Here is a 20,805-nt window from a genome sequence, read left to right on the forward strand (position 1 = left end):
GAATGATATTATCTCATGAGATCTAATCGGGCTAATCCAACTCGGCCCAGCCGAGGGAGACTATGAATGTGACTCAACTCATCGTAATATTTTCACTGCATCGTACCGGGCACGTTCACTCATACTGATATTGGAAGTCCAGCCGTAATCAGTTGATGTGGAGGAAGTCACACTTTACTAATAACATTTTGCTTTTTACAAATATTCCATCCTAGTCTCAGCACATTACTTGTCATTGAGTCGTTCTTGTAGAATAGTAAGTTATTGTGAGAAACAATATCTTGGTAGTGTGTACTAAGAAATGATGTCAATAAAACTCATAATTTGCTTCACTACATGCTTTATTAATCTTCTACTTCTTATGCTCATTGTAGGCATTGTGCCTCAAAAGTTCAGCTTTGAACCATGAGCTAAAATACTACAAAATAAAAATAAATATTGAAAAAAGAAATTCATCAAATTCTACATGTCAGTTTGTAAAATGCGACCCATTGTTTTTAACCTTCAGGAACGAAGTTCAGAACAATAGCACTGTATGGCTCCAGTGACACCGAATCTGCATTCAGCTTGCTCCTGCAACAAACAAGTATTTGCTTTAGTCCAGTCACTATAAATACATTGGTGCTTGCAATATACAGAGTGAGTCGTATGTACCCTTCAATAAATTGGAGACTGTTGTAGATATAATACTGTAACTTTCAGGATAAGTTATTGGTCAAATACTCTACCTTTTGACGTACTACAACTGAATCTCAACCCCTCATAAGGGGGTGACTTAGGTGTTGTAACTCGAATATTTTAAATGTTAACACCCATTGTGTGGTACATCATTTTTAAGATATTTCTAAAACAAGAAAGATGACATCAATAAAAATGTTTTATGATACTTTTATCTAAAATGGCAGCTGAATGAAGTTTTAGACTTTGAGGAAATGAGGGGTTGTAACTCAAATATTTTAAATGTTAACACGCATTGTGTCATCATGCTTGACACAATGCTGGGATCTCATCGTACTACACTTCATCCTTTTCAGCTTTAGGGCGATTCAAAATCATGCATCATAAGTGAAATTCGGTCTAAAAATGGAGAATTTATTGTTTTCAAGTTAATTGCTATAAGGTACACGCCAATTGAAGAATAATTATAATAATTGTTATTGATTTACTTCATAGAAGGGAACACAAAACTTCAACTGATGCAGTTAGATTTTGCATTATTGTGTAAGAATAATTTATTCGAAAACATTGATATAATCATTTATTGAGTAATTTCGTTAATATTCATTTCCAGGGATCATGACTTGAACACACTTGAGGATTCAAATGTGTGACAAAAGCAAAATGATCAAGTATAGATCTGCTCTAAACGTGACAAGTTCTTAAAAATCCTGTTTTCATTAACCTGTATCCAATTTCCGACCTTTAGACACTACATATTGTGGGTTAGGCTGGGCGTACACCGGTTAGTCAAGACAAGACTAGTCACGTTTAGTCACAATACTTCACATAGTTGCTTATGAAGACATGTCTAATTGCAATTACTAATCAGTGTGAGTTGCGTCATAAGCAACAATGTGAAGTATTGTGACTAAACTTGTCTGATCATGTCTTGTCTTGTCTTGACTAACAGGTTATGTACGCCCAGCCTTAGAGTGGTGACGAGGAAACTTCCTTGTTGGCAGGCCCGTTACATAGAGCATGACTGACTATAGATAACAATATAGGCCATGCATAGAGCATTATATACTGCATAAGCACATAGTTACATAAAGTGCACGTAATTAGTAAGATTCTAAAGCTGCATACAGACTTGTGCGCCACAAACACACACTTTTTGCTTTTCATCAGCTGATACTATGCTCTATCTATGTATATCTGTATCTTACTGCATTTATGTACAAATACAGGTATAAACGTAGCAACAGCTGATGAAAATTGTAGGTATAGTGTCTGACCTGTCTGTGTTCGTGGCGCATAAGTTTGTACGCAGATTTAATTGTTGAGACAAGCTAAAAATTATAAAACTTCGTTGTTTAGAGGTCCGTTACATAGAGGTAGACAAGTGTTAGAAATTCTCAAATATCATAGGAAACGGTGAACATTCGTTAATAGTATTTAGTTGTTTAGAGGTTCGTCACTTACATAGCGATTCGACTGTAGATTATTTCCTACTTATTGTAGTAGATACAGTTTAGTTTTAATGTAGTTCAATTCAATTATTGCAAAATCAGTTTATGTTCATGGTGTTCACATCCCATAAGGTGCGTAGACTTGATTACCGCGAACACGCGCATTCCACTTTTCGTCAGCTGATGTGTAGGATATTATTCTACAAATCAATATCCTGTTACAAATCAATAACTTTTATTAGTTTCACAAATTCACATTTTACATTTTCTTGATCTATACATTGAGCTTTTCTTGTAAAAACTAACTTGTTTATTTATTGAGCTTTTCTTGTAAAAACTAACTTGCTTATTTATTAAATTAACGATGTTGCTTTACTTTACTTTTCTTGTTCGTCACAATTATTAAACTGCATTAAGGGAGCAACGATCCCGCAGTATATGACACGTCAAAACTTTTGCTTTTTGAATTAATCACATGATTACTTTCATATGATGATAACATCATACGCCAAAATATAATTACCATCGCTACAATCTCATATCCTACAGATGCTATATCTGTAACTTATTTTTTTCTGTGCAGATATAATCAGCTGATAAAAAGTGGAATGCGCGTGTTCGTGGCGCTCAAGTCTGTACGCAGCTGTAAACAGCTGACAAGCAGACAGGGGATGAGTCACAAACCTAAAACGAGCACAAAAAATCGGAATGACTACATTGAGAAGGGATAGGCTAATCTGTATGACTTACTTGGGAGCGTAGCCGGTGGAGGGGGTGGCAGCGGAGACGGTGACCTCGTTGGGGACACCCGCCATCTGCGACTGCAGGTTCACCTCCGCACGCGCATCGCCCACGTTCAACGCCACCAGGTAGCCAGGGTTGCCTTTCTTGATCCTAACAAACCAAAAACCATCAATTCATGCAATAATCATATCATAATCATCAACGACAAGTCACTAGTAGAACTTTAGTTCCTTACTCTTCAAAGTGAAGTACAGTAACTTTACTCAATTGAGATAACTTCACTTATCTGGGATAACTGAAATTGAGATAGTATTAATATAATTTTTTTCAATTCAATTTATTTTTAATTACACATACAAGTTTGATACAGAATACATGCAAACAACAAGAACAATACACATTAAAACATAATAAAAAGAAAGTGGCGCAAAAAAAGGGTGGAAGATTGAAGGGGTTTTCCAACTATGAGTTCTTAATAGCTGCTTCACATTTACAATTTATACTTGACATTTTAAAACTGCGTCTGTCTTGCAATCCACTTTTAATATTACTCTTTCTAAAAATTAAAATAAATCAAATTCCCAATGAATTTTAACTTGAATTCAATCGAATAAGTACTATCATAGAATATTCTTCTCAATTCTTATTACTTTTATCTATTTCAATTTATTTTTACACACACACACATACAAGTTTGATACAGAGATTAACAAAAATAATACATGCAAACAACAACAATACACATTATAACAAAATAAAAAGAAAGTGGTGCAAAAGAAAAGGGTGGAAGATTGAAGGGGTTTTCCAACTATGGATATCCATGTACTAGGAAAACCTTCAATCCTTGTAAAGGTGAAATAGGTATCAGGAAAGGTAATGAATGGTAAATGAAAGGTAAATGATGGGGGAAGAATAATAAGGGAAAGGATGGAAAAAGAGACCGATAGGACCAGGTGTTAAAAAAAAGATTTAAAGGACTAGATGAATTACAAAAGATTGCAGAATAAGCAAGCACACAAGTGAGAAGAGTACACTTTGTGAAAAATCTCATAGATAGAAGAAGTAATTGCATTTGATCAGGTGTTAATATCCTGTTTTAGTTTTTTAGGTAACTTATTTTAATTGAGATAATATTATGTTAATTGAGATAATTTCATGTTAGTTGAGATATTGTTCTATGGCAATTCACTCGTATCTCAAAGGCATGTGCCCAGAAGAGCAGTCTACAATAATTCATCTCAAATAGATTTAAGATTTATCTTCATTTAACAAGTTGTAAGCGTCAAGCGTCAGATAATTTATCCTATGTGAAATCTAATAAGTAAGATAGAAAGTTGGAGGCGTCAGATAAGTTAAATTTGAAAACAACAGCAAGATTCTCAACTAAAACCACATGAATCTAGCAGAATAAAAATACAAAAAAGGAAATGGGAAAAATGAGTTCTCATTAATCAATAATTCAATGCATTCATGAGTGGAATACTAGTGGCATCATATCAAATTATATGATTATGTTTCTGGTTTTTTGTAGTATAATAACATTTAATTTCGGGTAAATCCACTGAAAAAGTATCCAGATGATAGAACCATTAAATTATTATCACAGTTTATTAATAATAAAGACCAAAGAATTGTACTCATAATATTGTTCTTATCAATAACTGTAAAAAATCAACTTTACTGTGTATCTGTGGATTTACAAAAATCTTTTACCAATTTTTTGTTCCTGATATTCATCAATTTTACATTCTATCTTATAGTAGTATTATCATTTACTTCTCTTTTTGTAATCTACAAGTAGTATTCAGTTTAAAAAACTTTTATTCTAATATTTTTCCTCAAGTCTTGTTCGCAGTTTCTTATTTCTCATCCCAACTAACCTCTGTTTCCCCTCATACTCCCCATCCACCACTTACATTCCACAACCTCATGCTTCCTTTTCTCCCTCTCCAAATACCTGTACTTTAGTTTCAATACATTTCTCTCTTAATTTAATATAATTTTATAGAAAGCATTCAAATTTATTTTGTACTAGCAGATAACCCGTACTCTGCAAGGGTCTAATTAAAAACTTGACTAACAGAAAACTTGACGTAATAAAATCTTGAAGAATTTGAAATTGGCCTATAACCATCCTCGGTAAATCAAGAATCTATATTCAAATTTCAAGTTAATCAGTTCAGTAGTTCAGACGTGATGATGCGTCATTCGTGAATTTCCTATCCCCTACATGTATAAGCCTTTCCTTTATTGTATTGTTGTAAATGTGCTTTTGTAATTAACACTCTTTATTCATTAAAAGTTTTCATCCATGAACAAGATAAAAAATAAAATACAACATTATTTTTGAATATCTCTCATAAAACTCCAACTAGTTATTTACTTGTGAACGATATTTATTATAGAATAGGCACCTGCTGAAAAACCTTATTAGGTTTGGCGAGTCTATATTATGTGTTTTTGAATAATAAGATGATTGAATGACTTCAATTATTTACACACCAAAACTAACAAAAACACAGATTTAAAATTTAAAAATACTTCTAAAATTAATTGAATCAGTTTTAAAAAGTATAAACTTTCTTTTAATAACTTATTTATAATATTGTGATCAATGTACCTGGTGAAAGCAAAGACAGTGTCGTTGAGGAGAGCGTGGGAATTTGTATCACCGTAGAGGAACGAGTCGGTGGCTCGCAGGTGGATAAGTGCCTTGTACAGGTTGAGTGTGCTGTTGGCGTTCTCCTGCTGGGCCTTCACGTTCACATCGGTGCTGTCGGCCGCCATCGGCTGCCATGGCTCTGCTGTCGAGAACCCTATAAACCGACAAACACTCCAATTCAATCCACACAACTCAACGTTGATAGCATAAATAAATAAAGAATTCATCCCTCTCTAGAAAATTACAAAAAACAGCAAATACAACAACAAAGCTTCAAATTTGAATAAAACAAAATTACAACTTCACTAAACATGAATTGAAAGTAAAGTAATGTTTGGGTGTAAAGTACAGTAGTCAATTTTTGTCCCTAGGGTCTAAAAGACCCCAGAGTCCTAGGGTCTAGTAGCCTAGTAGCCCTAGGGGCTGAAAGTACCTAACTACTGTATATTACATCCTAAGGTGCGTACAGACTTAAGCGCCACGAACACGAGCATTCCACTTTCCATCAGCTGATGTTATGCTTATTTTATCTGTATATTACTGTTTTTGTACAAATACAGATATAATAAGTACAGCATCAGCTGATAGAGCAGTGAAATGCGCGTGTTCGTGACGTTAAGTCTGTACGCACCTTCAAATAATATCAAGTAAGCCTATCTGGGGCTAATTGCATGAAATATACATTAATATTGAATGAATGAAGTTTTATTCTCAATAAGCTTAATACAAGAAAATGTAAGATATATTTTCTTGTATTAGTAGTCAGCTGGTTATTAGAATAGGAAATCACTAAGAGTAATATTAGCTTGCATATTTTCTCATGCAACTGGGCCCAGATTTGGTAGTAGGATTTTCGGGAAGAATAGAAAAGCCAGATATGCTTACTAAAAAGCATAACAACTTTAGATGACTCAAGTAAGTTTAATTATTATTGAACGGAAATCCAAATAAAATGCTGTAAATAACCCCGAAGACTCCTGCTACTGCAAATATTGACAACAGGGTTAACAGCTAGATTGATTTCCATTTAATCATAATTATACATTAATTAGGATTTGAACAAATGTAATTTATCATTAATTCCCATCTGAAGTAAGTTTACATTTTATACCAAGTCTTAAAAGATAGTTGACTGACCAGCGTTTGTGGAATTGTCCCATGGAATGGGGGTGGGCTTGACAAGACCCAGCTCGAGGCCGCTGTGAGTGACCGGCGTACCAGGGAGCATCATCGTCACCACCATCAGGCTAGTGCTCACCTCATCCTTGAAGTTATTCTTCATTGTATTATCCACTCTCATCGGAATGATCTGTCAATAACGCACAAGTCAAATAACCATTCTGAATAGACATTTTCAACAGATATTTCCTAAAACTGTAAGTGTCGCCGATAAGATATCTAATAAAATGAAAATCTAATTAATAACTCATGTTATGAGTTTCCTAAAACTGTAAGGGTCGCCGATGAGATATCTAAAGAAAAAAATCTAATTAAACAATGACTCTTGTTATGCGTTAGACGGCGTTATACCGGCGAGATATTTTCAAGGATATAAATTGCCGAGGAAATATCGACAACATAAATCGCACGGGGGTTCATACAGAAGTGATAAATCGGCGGGGAGGGGAACAATGAGCCATCATTTCTGAATTCTGAACAGGTTTGTGACTCCAGTCACAAGTATGAGCTCAAGTCAGCATTCGTTGTTAATGTATGAGAAGCATGAAAGTTATTAATTTATAGATAATGCAGAAAGTTTGTGATGAACCTCGAGTTATGATAAGCTGAAGCCAGCATTCGTTGTTATCTATTGTATGAGAAGCATGTAAGTTATTTATAGATAATGCTGGAAGTTTATGATGAACCTAGAAAATATATCGCAAGCAATTTATCGCTAGGACCGACAACAAGCAACACTTTAGGTGATTTTTCTGTTCTGATAAGCTGAAAATCGCATAATAACACACTGTAACTTATTTGAGCTTAAGCCTGATCTTCTTTTCCGCAAGCGTTATGCACTAGATGTAATGAATAAATAAATAACCGTGACACATTGTAACTTATCATGTTCATTGCGACATGCTCTAGTCTAGAAAAAGCTGTCAAGTCCATTGAGACCTGTTCTAAACTTAGTCTAAAGACGCTCGATAAAAAGTTTCCACCTAGAATAAAACAATAGCTCAACTTTCAGTTATCGAAATAATAAAATGAAGAGCATTTAATTTCAATATTTTGGATGAACGGAAAATAAGCTAGTTGAAGAGTAAAACTAAAACTTAACTTCTAGGGTCGGTTTCCGAGCTCGGGATTTAGCTAAATTCTAGACTTTAAGGCTGTTTGGTACACTTTTTTCATTATCTAAATTGGATAATCTTTTTCAATACAATTGTTAAGATCATTATAAGAGTGAGAAAAAGTGGCAACTGAAATTTTTAAGTGGTCCAATAAGCGAGTTATGGGTTGTTGAAGTGCTAATTTTCCAGATTCCGTTTTCTTTCCAGATAATAAACGGTTTCGACTATATTAACAGAACTTCTCTTAAAAATTCAAAAAATGTATCTTTCCAAAGTAAAACATTTTATTCCCCATATCGTTCTTAAGTAAAAAGTAACATTTTTTGTAAATTCGATAACTTGTTTATTTTGGCATAAATCGCGAAAAAACGCATATTAGAACAAAGCCAATGATATTCTGAATATATTAAAAAAAACTCCAATAGAAAATTGGAAACTGTTTATGATCTGGAAAGGAAACGGAGTTTAGCACTTCAACAACCCATAACTCGCTTATTAGACCACTTAAAAATTTCAGTTGCCACTTGTTATCACTCAATAATCTTAACAATTGTATTGAAAAAGATTATCAAATTTAAATAATGAAAAAAGTGTACTGAACAGACTTACAGCTGGCTTTTTCGGAAATTGGCTTTCCGAAACGTAGTCACAGTTTTTATAATAATCTTTATTTTCTCATTCCTATAATTGGAAACTGGTTTCCTTGAAGAAATGAAACATTCCTAAATAATTCAAAATAGCTGAAACTTTACACTATTTTTTCTTTACTTTATTTTGTGTTCAATATTCTAGTTTATCGAAATTTATTTAAACGTGGACTGCGACTACGCCCCCTTTCGGGAAGCCAATATTCTGACTCAGCTGTTTGAAGTTTAGAACTTGGCTAAATCCCGAGCTTGGAAACCGTTCCTGAGTTATAAAAATAATAAAATGAGCAGCATATAATTTACTGTCCATATTATTATCACTATAAAAGGAAAATGGTGAGATCAAAGATGTGAGCCTACCTCCCATGTGGGCCAAGACGACTTATCGAGAGTGATGGTGACGAGGTCGTTGAGTTGTGACGCATTGAACTGCGGATGCAGCCGCTGCGGTTTCACCAGCAGCTGGCCAACTGTCGCGTTCGACGCCGACCGCGAGTCGGGTCGCACACCGTTCACCGACAAAATCCTACACACACATTCATAGATCATTACTCAGTTACTCAAATACGCTTTCACCTACATCTTCTCCACCGTGCACAGACAAAATTCTACACATACATTCTGTTGACTGCCAGATGTCAGGAGAGTTTCTATAATTTTATAATATCTATTACTCGATCAATTTATCGCTTAGGCATCGGCCGGTTTGAGTGTCAGTGTGAATTCAGCTCTCGTACTGCTAGCACTCCCTGTCGAGGCTTTAAGATTCAGGAAATTCGTCCTGAATCTGCCTAAATATTCGTGTCATTTAATATCATAGGAAATTCGGCCTATACATATTTATTCGTGTACATAAATTGCATTTTCGTTTTACATGAAAAGTTACTCACGTTTCGTATTAATTAGTGAAAAGTGAATGCCAGAACGCAAGTTTAGTTTTTTGTTTCTATTCATATTAAAATCTTAGTGTTAAATATCCAGACAGTAAATTCCACCCTAGAACCGGGAAACAGCAAGGAACCAACTTTAATAGTCGCCCTTTCGGTTTGCATAATTTCACCTATCTTTTCCTCTCATCTATCCTATCCAACTGTCCACCTTTTACCTCAAAGAAGGCTATAGAAGTAGGCAAACAATTCAAACAATTCGATTCAAGACATATTGGATTTTGGATTAGGTGAGTACCTTTTCTGATTTTCTATATGTTCTATGTATATGGTTTTTCTGAATGGATATATTATCCAGCACAAAGATTTGATTCGTTTTATACAGTCCACATCAGAGTAATTAAAGCTTGCATTTTGAGCTATTTAAATTTACAGAGCCAGTATTTACGTACCATATCATAGCCACCTCTAATACAAGGCCCCGGCCTACGATATTGCAACGTCGCAGTGTAGGCCTAGAATCTAATACATGATAGGTGAAAAAGATTTAGAAAAATACCAGCTGATCTTTTTCACCAATCATGTATTAGATTGTAGGCCTACACTGCGACGTTGCAATATCGTAGGCCGCGGCCTTGTATTAGAGGTGGCTATGACCATATTCATTTTCAATTATTAAATAAAATCAAGTTTTATTCAATGACATCACTAACATAAAAAATTTAGTTACTCAGTTAATATTACAGATCATTGAATATAATCTTCTTCATTTAAGAAAAATCAATTATACAAATAATGATAATAATTACCTACATCTACTATTTCAAGTACTCAGACAATTCTTTGACACGGAAATAACTATTTTTTGAAAAGAACAACTAAAGAACTACTTTTTCCCCAAGTAATGTTGAATACTTTAGTAAAGGATGTTAAATACAGTAGTTCCTGGGGCTACTAGACCCTAACACTCTCGGGTCTTTTAGATCATAGGAACAAAAATGACACAGAAAGAACTATTGCTTTAAAATAACAACTAAAGGACTACTTTTTCTCCCCAGGATGTGAAATATAGTAGTTACTTTTACCCCCTAGGGCTACTAAACCCTACGACTCTGGGTTCCTTTAGATCCTAGGGACAAATATTGAATACTGTACTTTACACCGTAGTGAGAAAAAGTAGTTCTTTGGTATTCTTTTGAAACATAGAAAAAGTAGCTCTTTAGTAGTTCTTTCGATGACAAGGAGTAAATACGGTGATTATGAGTACTAGAAGAGTCAATAAAAAAGGGAAAAACTGAATATAAGCAGTGGATACCACAAGGGCTAGAAGTAACTTCATCTCAGGACAAATGAGATATGGATTCTAGCATTTCTATCAAAACCTACAGAGACACTCTCAAACTTTGTTGAACGTATGTTTTTGCGAAAGTTTGACAATGTAGCTTGTAGCAAAGAAAACCAGTTGGTTCAAGTTTTAAGAACTCTTCTTAAAGAGAAGGTAAAGAGTTACATTAGTAGAAAGGAGGGCAGAAATCTGCGAGATTTCAATTTGTCTATAGTGAGGTCCACGTTATAATGGCAGTGGAGAAATATAGAAAAACGTTGCCGATCCTTAGTCTTGTCAATGCCTTCTATAGACGATAGCTGATCAGGTTTTTTGATGAAATATTAACTGATCATTCTCATTTGAAATAATCAATTATAACCATTAAGCAATAAATTATATTTTTCAATAATTTCGTAATGAATTTTAATAATCAAGATAAAATATTTTGTAAAATTAATTATTAATTCTACGTTGTTAAAATACGATCTGGCAACAGAGCAAAGCGAGAAAGAGATAGCGCTATCCGCATTGTTGAATGATAGACAAGGATAGCAATACCATTGCCAATCAAACACTGCCATTATAACGTGGACCTCACTATAGTTTATGAACATAACTTAAAAGGTTTTCTTCACTTAGAGTTTAAAGGTAAAATGAAAGGTTAGGTAGATTAGGTTTTGTCTTTTATATTGTAATATTTTGATATTATTGAAGATATTGATTAGTGTAATTACCCCGAGCTGTTGGCCGGTATCTGGTTCCACTGGTAGAGCACGTCGGCAAGTTGGGGCAGATCGGTGGTGCGATGGTGCGTCAGGAAGTCATAGTGACCCAAGTGGGCGTCCCCAGCCTCCCTACCCGATGCAATCGTCTCATTGACCAGGTCCTTGTCCTCCAGCAGGTGCTGCACTTTGTCCAGGTGGAAGCCCGTCACGCCCACATCCAGCCAATACTTCATTATGTCCTACACAACACAATCAACACCACTCAAACTACTACTATACAGAAAATCTGGTGTGGCGCACACACACAACTTTCCTTGCCGTTATGAAAATTGATAACCTGACGCTAATGTTCACGCACATCTCAAGTCTACTATTCTAAGATCTGAGCCAGCTGGTGACAGGACTATAACGCTGGAGACACACGAGGTCTGCTATCTCTTCATAGTGAATGATTTAATAGAATCAACAGTTTGCAATTGAATAATCACATTTTCTCGAATTCCGAGCTAATTTCCATTTTTAGGTGAAAATGTTACTGAACATCAATTGTAGAGATTTTCATGCTCAATCCTTTCCAATTGAAATTTTTTGTTTAAATTGCATCTGAAGTGATAATTGGGAATCTAAAATCAAACTTTGCATAGATGGGGCGGAGCTCCTGAAATTTTTACAGATATTGGACTTGTGGCAGTTGATAGAGCTTATCAATGACATCTTTAGGTATAAATTTGATCAAAATCGTTGGAGCCGTTTTCGAGAAAAACCCCTGTTTTTTACAACATTTTCGCCATTTTAGCAGCCATCTTGAATTGCATTTGATTGAAATTGTTCGGGTCGGATACTTATAGTGTAAGGACCTTAAGTTACAAATTTCAAGTCATTCCGTTGATTGGGAGACGAGATATCGTGTACACAGACACACATACACTCATACACACACACACACACACACACACACACACATATATATATATATATATATCATATATATTATATATATATATAAGTTACAAATTTCAAGTCATTCCGTTGATTGGGAGACGAGATATCGTGTACACAGACACACATACACTCATACACACACACACACACACACATATATATATATATATATATATATATATATATACAGACCAATACCCAAAAACCACTTTTTTGGACTCAGGGGACCTTAAACGTATAGAAATTTGGGAACCTTGATTTTTTCGGAAAGCAATACTTTCCTTACCTATGATAATTAGGGCAAGGAAAGTAAAAAGATAGCATAATAATATTTTTGTCATATATTCATTTAATCTCAACTGTTTTCCTTGCATAAAATCAAGCCGGTAAACAGCTGTTTGCAGAACAAATAAACATATGATTCTCATTACAGCATACTCTACTGTAATGAAACCATATGTTTTCTCTACAGTCGAGTATGTTTCCTAGTTCCGAAATAGGAACAGCAAAACTGTTACAAAAAAAACCATCTTCAGTGCTCCAGGTGGAAAGTTTTGTCAACTTTCACAAAATTCCTGATTCGGAATTTGTAAACTAGGTTATGCTTATAGAATGTATGTAGTAATTTCAGAACAAGCGGGTAATGTTTTCAATTTCTCAATTATATTTGTTTAGATTATTATGACAAAAAATAGTGTACGTTACTTGGACGTGAATGTCTTTTGCAGTGCTTGAATGAAATTCTAGTCTCGGCTAACGCCTCGACTAGAAACATCATTCTTGCCTGCAAAAGACCCCTTCCCGTCCATGTGACGTAAGATACCGTTAGTGTATTGTATAGCCTACTACTGTCTATTATTACTGTTTTGACCGGGTCAGAGTGTAAGGCTGGCCACTAACGGAAACATGCATGATACACAGTCTTCATAGCCTACATTGTTGTGTCACCACAGCTGCGATCACAGCGAAAAGATTCGAGCAAAATTTGAAAAACAAGAAACTAATAAAGTGATCAATATATTTGTTTCGTAGTCGATCAATAAGTTATAATGGGTTAGTTCTTTCACAACATTTTCCACACTCTTCAAGAAAATCTCTCAACTCACCTTGAAAGAATCGATAACAGCTTGATTGTGGAAATTCAGGTCTGGCTGTGACTTTTCAAACTGATGCAAATAGAACTCTTTTCTGACGTCATTCCATTCCCAGGCAGAATCTCCAGTAACACTCAACTAAAACACAAATACGAGTTGAAAGCTATTAGGTACAATGAAATTGCAATAATTTGAACGCCTGAATGATGCACTTTGGCATGGACAAGCAAAATTGCAAATACAATGACAGTGAATCATAGTGAAGTTATGAAGAAATCATCATATATTTCTGTGCTAGGCCACTACCTCTGTATACAAAGCCATAGTGCATGACAGGTGGTTGTTGGTAACGTCAGCACAGGTAGGGCTCCTAAACCGATAAAAACACTAGCTGATATAGATCAGCTGGAATCAACAAATTTTTATTGGTGTAGGAGCCCTACCTGTGCTGGAGTCACCAGAATGCACTAAGGCTTTGTTTACAGAGGTGGTGGCTCGGCCCACATCTTCCAAGTGAAACTACTCTCAAGTCTCTCAACTGAGCTTGTGATCTATCCATATTTGAAATTATGAACAAATCAACTTTGAAAATTACATTGATCTTATGGGTCAAAGATGCGTTTGATTCAATATGGCCAACTGCTACCACGCACTCTCAAGTTCAGTGAGTTGCATAGAAATTTCATCGAAAAACGTTATTTTTTGTTGCAGCCTTTGGATTTACTACACAAGATAGAAATATATAAAATTGTTTTGTTGATGCTGATGTCGATACAGAGTTCATAATTGTATCACAAGAGCCCTCTTTTGTGGTAGATACTAGAAAACAGTGATTGAACTATATCAACTATAGATAGTTGAAGGCGAATGTAACGTAAGACTATAACTACTCAGAGAAATTGGCATTATATGTCTATAAAATTGTTTAAAGAACTTCCTCTAGAGGTGAGACTCATGGACAACAAACGTTTCAAATCTTGCATAAAATAAGTTCTTGTGGAAAAATGCCTATATTCGGTTAATGAATTTTTTGTATAGACTTTATGAGTGTGAATGTTCTACTTTTTTAGCCACAGAAAAACTCACATACATTTAGGTATCACCCGTTTTAAAATAGCTTTTGTTGTGTAATACCATTGTTATTATTATAATTGTGTTGTGGTGCAGCTGTGCTGTAGTAATTGCTCATTGATCCATTGTTGTTTTAGTTATGTGTGGATTGTAGTGAGTAGTATAAGTTTTATATGTGATAGTTGAGTTCTTTAACTCGTATTTTCATTTTTTAATTAATAATGACGATTGTCTCAACATATTGTATGTTTCATGGCAGTAAACGATGATTTGATTTGAATTACCCAATTGTTTGGAGGAAGAGGTTTGTTGCCATCCCCATCGAATTTCGTTGCTTTCTTCCACACATAGTAGTCGGTGAAGGGCTCCTCTCTGTTCACCGACTTCAAAAACCAAGGATGTTTGTCACTGGAGTGATTCGGGATGAAGCTCATGAGCAGATGCAAACCTAATAAGAAAACAAAATATTTCAATTTTACAAAATACTCAAAACGAGTTCAGTACACTGGAAATAATTTAAAAGAAAATCAAAAGTAACTATAATAGAATAATAGAAAATTGATATTTTATTTATTCATTTACTTATTTATCTATACATGGATTCCATCATTTCAAACCGTCCAAATCCGTGTCCGTCCAAATTTTTTTCACATGAGTTCAAAGTTAGTGAAACCCTGTACAATTATTTAATCACCACAATAATTTTTATTGTGATCATATTTTATTTATTCATTTATTTATCTATACATGGATTCCATCATTTCAAACCGTCCAAATCCAATTTCCAACTATGGAAGCAATTTAAAAGAAAATCAAAAGTAACTAGAATAGAATAATAGAAATTCAATATTATGACTAGTCATGTAATACTACTAGTAGTTCTGTGAACAGTAGACCTCACGCAGTATTCTCATCCACAAGTACTTGATGTCAACTGTTTTAAATGTTAACAAAATCAGTTCACGTTTGAATTTGTATTCCATAATTTATTAATATTTATGTTAATTTAAACAATGAATAGAATATATTTCTATTCCAGAATTTATATAATATTCATCCAGTTCCGTGATGATCTTTCTATCTGATGAAAATTAATTTTTTAGAATCAAAAATATTATAATTTCTCCAGCATTATTTAGTTCATTTGTTTATTTTTAATCACCTATTAAATTAGTTTTTTTTCGAATGTGAGAGTATTGATACTGATGGACACGCATAATAATACCATGACTGCAAAACAAAATATTGAAACCAAAGACCTTAAAGTTGCGATTAGACCAAATTTATTAACAAAATGTTAATAACTCAATCCTTATAGATTATATTAGATTGAACATAACTTATCATACACATGATGAACATGTGTGTTTGTCAACTTGTGTTCAATCTAATAGAATCTATGAGGATCAAGTTATTAACATTTTGTTAATAACTTTGGTTTAAATCCAGCTTAAAGATGCATAACTCTTAAAGGTCTTTGATTGAAACTATAGACCTTATACAAATACAGTAATAGACTGGCTTCTCCACACATCTGTGTAATCACTTGTCAGTTGATTTATGATGAATAATTAGATTAGATTCTATAGTCAGATTTTTACTCTAATATTGGCGTATGAAGGAGGCTCCTTTTTCCTTTTATATTATCCTTGAAATGCAAAATTTCCAAAAACCTTGTATATACATCGACGCGCAATTTAAAAAGGAACATACCTGTCAAATTTCATGAAAATCTATTACCGCGTTTCGCCGTAAATGAGCAACATATAAACATTTAAACATTAAGAGAAATGCCAAACCGCGACTTGAATCTTAGACCTCACTTCGTTCGGTCAATTAGAACTCATGTGAAAAAAATTGGGACAGATACGGATTCGGACGGTTTGAAATGATGGAATCCACCATGGCAATTGAATTTTACTGGTATCATGATATTCATTGATCAAATTCAAATTTATTTATTCGAATAACATAATTACAAGACGAGATATAGGTTACTTTCTGTAGTATTGAGATTTTAAAGGTTAATTAAAAACATTACAGATCCAGTTGTGTCAAAGCTATTAAAACCTTGTACTAATTATTTACTTACCACAATAATTTTTATTGTGATCATAGAGTACCATAGGTAATAATGAAATTTATTTCGTAAGTTCTGAAATTTACGTGGTGGAGCTGGAAAGTGATGAAAGTATATGTTTTGTCCGATGAGGGACAAAGATAGCAAACCTCAGGTGCTGACTTTATAACCTAAATCTCAAAATAGAATGATGACTCCATGTCAACTGCTAGGAGATCAGTGAACAGATAGTATCTGACTATTTAGTTTCTGAATAGAGCTGCCTTCTATAGTGATACAATCGTTCTGTCAAAAGCGATTGGTCCCACTTTATGTCAATTAAGTGAGTTGGACAGTCGACTTTATTCGATAACTAAGAGCACATTAACCGTTGTTGGGTCGCACGCTAGTCTATCATTCAAAATTCAAATGCTCAAAGGATAGTCTACTGACTGCAAAGATGCGTGTGAATTTCGTAATAGAAATGAATATGAGCTTATTTATTCTACCATAAAACTTTCACACTACTTACCGAAAATGAAAATATAAACTTGCAGATGAATTTGTACAATTTGGACTTAAGGAATTTGATTTCATAACAGATTCTAATCTAGGATTGGAATATTCTACAAATTAATTATTGACAAACCGGTAGTATATTTATAACTCTAAAATGATTAATGATTACAAAACATTTTTACTATTCGGGTTTTCAGCCCAGAATAGTGAGGTATTTTTTGTGTACCACACAACTCTCCAAGACTTTGTCATAGTGAAAAATGGAAATAGGTTCTGATAAATGGTCTTGGCTATCAAGAGAAGTGTAAATAAATAGCTGTATTTCATGGAGTAGCTAACTATAACGGAAATAGATTCATAATAAGCTAAAGCTAAATTGAATCACATTCTGAGAAGGATTTTCATTTAGTTGTTACTGAAAGCTGAGTCAAAATTTCAAATTCAATAATCTGAGTACAATATGTAAGTTATCAGAGTTTTGTAAATTTTAATGACAATTACTTTTTTTATCTTAACAGCGGTAATAAAAATGATAAGGAACATTTTTTAACGGTCTTCAAATTTTTGGCATGCTTAAGCATCATCAAATAATAAAACTTCATTCAATTAATGATTTTGAATTTAGCAAAGCGATGTTAGGAGGAACCCTCTTACAAAGTAAGTGGATATGATTAGAAGCATCGGATTTTTTATGGAAGTTAACAAAAAACATAGTTTCTTATAGGGGGTAAGTTTTATTATGCTCGTCTAGTGTTAAGGCTTAGGGGCCTAAGAGTAAGAAAAATAGCCAAGCCACAGGCTGTTTTTTCAGTCGGTACGAAGGACAGAAAGATCTTCGATTGAATTGGAGTAATCTGTGTTTAATTTTTAGCAGACATGTCGCAGTTACAAGTTGTCACGCATAAACTGTCTGATAATACCGTAATGTTACTCAACCGTGAATGAATATTATAGTAGGTAGGCTAATTATTCTAGTTTCAACATCAGCTATTCTTCAATAAAAATATAATTATATTGAATGAATGATTGAATAGGTACTCTTATCATACACTACACAACAAAAGAGAGAACTCACCAAGCGCTTTCATTTTTTCCAAGAGATTTTTCAAATCCAACAGAGTACCAACTTTTGGGGAGATTTGTCTGAAGTTTTCGACGGATCCCTCCTTAGATACGTCCAAAGGCTCGGATGAATCTAGCAGGTTAGAGACCACTACCGTTTTGATTCCCAATTCATTCAAATAGTCCAACTTTGATGTCAAACCTTCAAAAATGAACAAGCAGACCAATTTAATTATCAAACAGCATTTTTTCTAAGTTGAGCAACTTAAATATTGCACATGAAAATAGGTTTCAATCTTAGTAGTTTATGAATTCTTATAATGATTCAACTTGTAAAGTGGAATGGTGATTTAATGAATCATTTTGAATCTGCAAATGTAACTTGGGGTGTATGTGTCATAGCATAGATTATGACAAATCAAGTAAATTAACTTAATAAATAAAAATTTGTTCAACAATTGCGATGAAAGAGAAGTGGTGCTAACTTGCTGTTAGCCAATTTTACATGTTTCAAGTACCGCAAAATTAAAACAATACTTTGTAGATTGTAAATCCCATGATTTGGTTAGGTTAATTCAATAATCATCTTAAATGACTATAAAGGATAACATAATATAGAGTGAAACAAATATCAAGTTGTATGAAAATAAATTTAATTACCATTAATATTCCCCACGCCAGTTTGCGGTTCATTTCCATCCTTGAAATTCCGAATATCAATCTCGTACATGGGACTTTGTTCCCACCATTCTCTTGGAGGCGGTGCATAGCATTTGGGCGCAAGTACAATTATGGCGATGGCACCAGCAAGCATTGCAATCCAAATGAGCCAGAACAGATTGAATAGAATCCATCGTGTTCTCACCCAAAACGGGTCGTTAGCAAACTTCATGAGCTCTTCTTTGCCCATCCCAGCAAAAGCTGATTGAAGATCAATATCAATTTTAGCATCCCCGTTTTGGGTGTCGGGCGTAACGTATTTCACCTCGATATGTTTGTTGCTATGGCCATTCTTTTCTTCGGCTACAAGCCTCTGCTCAGCTTCCTCACCAGGAGAGGCAAGCGTCGAATGATCATTATCCATTTTACTGCTACCTTTATAGCCAATTATCCTTGAAAATGTTTATGTCAATCAGCACAGAACACAAAATAATTATCAGACCTTTGTATACCTAGTTTAACGTTTTATTGAATTGTTACAGTAAAGTAGTTTACTGCAGGGCCATATGGTTAGAAAAGTTTTGAATTAAAATTACATACACTATGCCTCTAATAAGCTACCGTATCTGATGTAAGTAGCCTAACGTTTAGGCAAAAAAGGAACACCACACTAAATACTTCTCTTACCGTACACTTCGTAATTAAAATAGTCTACAATCTCACTTCAACAAATTAGTACACTAATTTATTGCGATAAGAAACCGTACGAAATTACACAAAACACGAGTTCCAAAGTTAACAGCTAAAAGCCAAACATCCAACCCAATCAATCACTAATCCGAATCCCAAGTGATGCAATCGAGCAATGATTGGAGAACGAGGTCTGAACTCTGAACAATCAGCAACACGCAGACGCAGTCGCAGAGTAGGGAATAGTGGAATGTCGACTTTCATAGTTTTGTATATCGATATTGTGATTCCGATACTTTTCATATTATTGATAGTTGCAAAATTCTTCAATCAATCATTGATTTAATCAGTTATAATTTATGTTTTTCGATATTTTATTAATATAATCTTGCTCTGGAGTAAAAAAATCTTTGCCCTTGACTCAAGACAAACTTTCTTTATAACTTGGAACTCGCATTCTCAAACTATCAACTGTATATCGATATTCGATTTCATTCAGTCAATAATTAGCCTTCCGATATCCCATTTCAGAACAAAGTGGGTGTGAGAAAGCAAAAAAAAACTAGCAAAATAGGGCATGGTCTTGACGACTTTCTCTTAATTCAAATTGGTTTTTCACAGAGGAAAAAGGGTCCTATCATTCTCAGTGGGGTTTTGCAGATTTGATAATCTAATTTCCCATTGCACATGTGCTATTAAGTTTAACCGCTTCAGGTGGGCGTTTTGTCAACTACATACAATGACAAAATGGGTACCATAAGCTAACCCGTCTGGTGAATGCAATGGCTGGAGACCGATCGAGCAAAGATGGGCTTGCAGTGGACAAGATGGTTACATACTAGCTTACTACCCGTTATAATTCTTACAGCCCTCTTTTGCAGCCTCAGGACATTAGCAGCCCCCGCTGAATGGCCCCACATGAGCATCATTATGAGGTACTTCTCAGTCAACAGGCCCCTCATCTTGAGTAGCAGGAAGCAAATGCGGGAGAGTCGGCTGATTACCTGCTGTATATGAATATGACTGTTCCAGCAGAGTTAGCTGTCCAAGACTGGAGCAATTTAATTTATTAAGCAATTAGCTGATTCCTGTAATTAAACTTTCATAATTATCGAAGCTCACTTCGCTCGCCATATCCGTCTAGCCAAGGGGCTCCGCCCCTGGATCCCCTACTGGTTCGTCCAAAAATGAGATCAACGGGTTGCTTCGCTCGCCTGTATTTTTCATTTGAGCATGCTTCATTTCATCAAAAAGTCAAAGTAGGTATTGAGAAAACTCAGAAAAGCTGAGAAA

At 34.5% G+C, this 20,805-nt stretch overlaps 1 protein-coding gene across 1 annotated transcript; it reads right to left on the reverse strand.

Moving 5' to 3' along the window:
• Positions 1 to 323: 323 nt before the first annotated feature.
• On the reverse strand, positions 324 to 19,713 carry LOC111064059 (neutral and basic amino acid transport protein rBAT). Its single transcript, XM_022351726.2, has 10 exons — positions 18,823 to 19,713; positions 18,176 to 18,364; positions 14,807 to 14,970; positions 13,464 to 13,589; positions 11,425 to 11,654; positions 8,837 to 9,002; positions 6,673 to 6,844; positions 5,494 to 5,689; positions 2,880 to 3,023; positions 324 to 573 (listed from the first exon to the last, which is right to left on the reverse strand). Exons 1-10 carry the CDS (start codon positions 19,244 to 19,246, stop codon positions 498 to 500), a joined length of 1,887 nt encoding a protein of 628 aa, XP_022207418.1. The 5' UTR covers positions 19,247 to 19,713; the 3' UTR covers positions 324 to 497.
• Positions 19,714 to 20,805: the final 1,092 nt, after the last annotated feature.

The sequence above is a fragment of the Nilaparvata lugens genome, chromosome 1 (genome assembly GCF_014356525.2).
Source record: "Nilaparvata lugens isolate BPH chromosome 1, ASM1435652v1, whole genome shotgun sequence".
Taxonomy (NCBI): Eukaryota; Metazoa; Arthropoda; class Insecta; order Hemiptera; family Delphacidae; genus Nilaparvata; species Nilaparvata lugens.

Excerpts from the sequence above, each read along its gene's own strand:
- LOC111064059 (XM_022351726.2), bottom strand. The coding sequence starts at position 19,246 with ATGGATAATGATCATTCGACGCTTGCCTCTCCTGGTGAGGAAGCTGAG. Across the intron at positions 18,365-18,822 it reads TGGCGTGGGGAATATTAATG|GTTTGACATCAAAGTTGGAC; the intron begins GTAATTAAATTT and ends TCATTTTTGAAG. Across the intron at positions 3,024-5,493 it reads ACTGTCTTTGCTTTCACCAG|GATCAAGAAAGGCAACCCTG; the intron begins GTACATTGATCA and ends TTGGTTTGTTAG.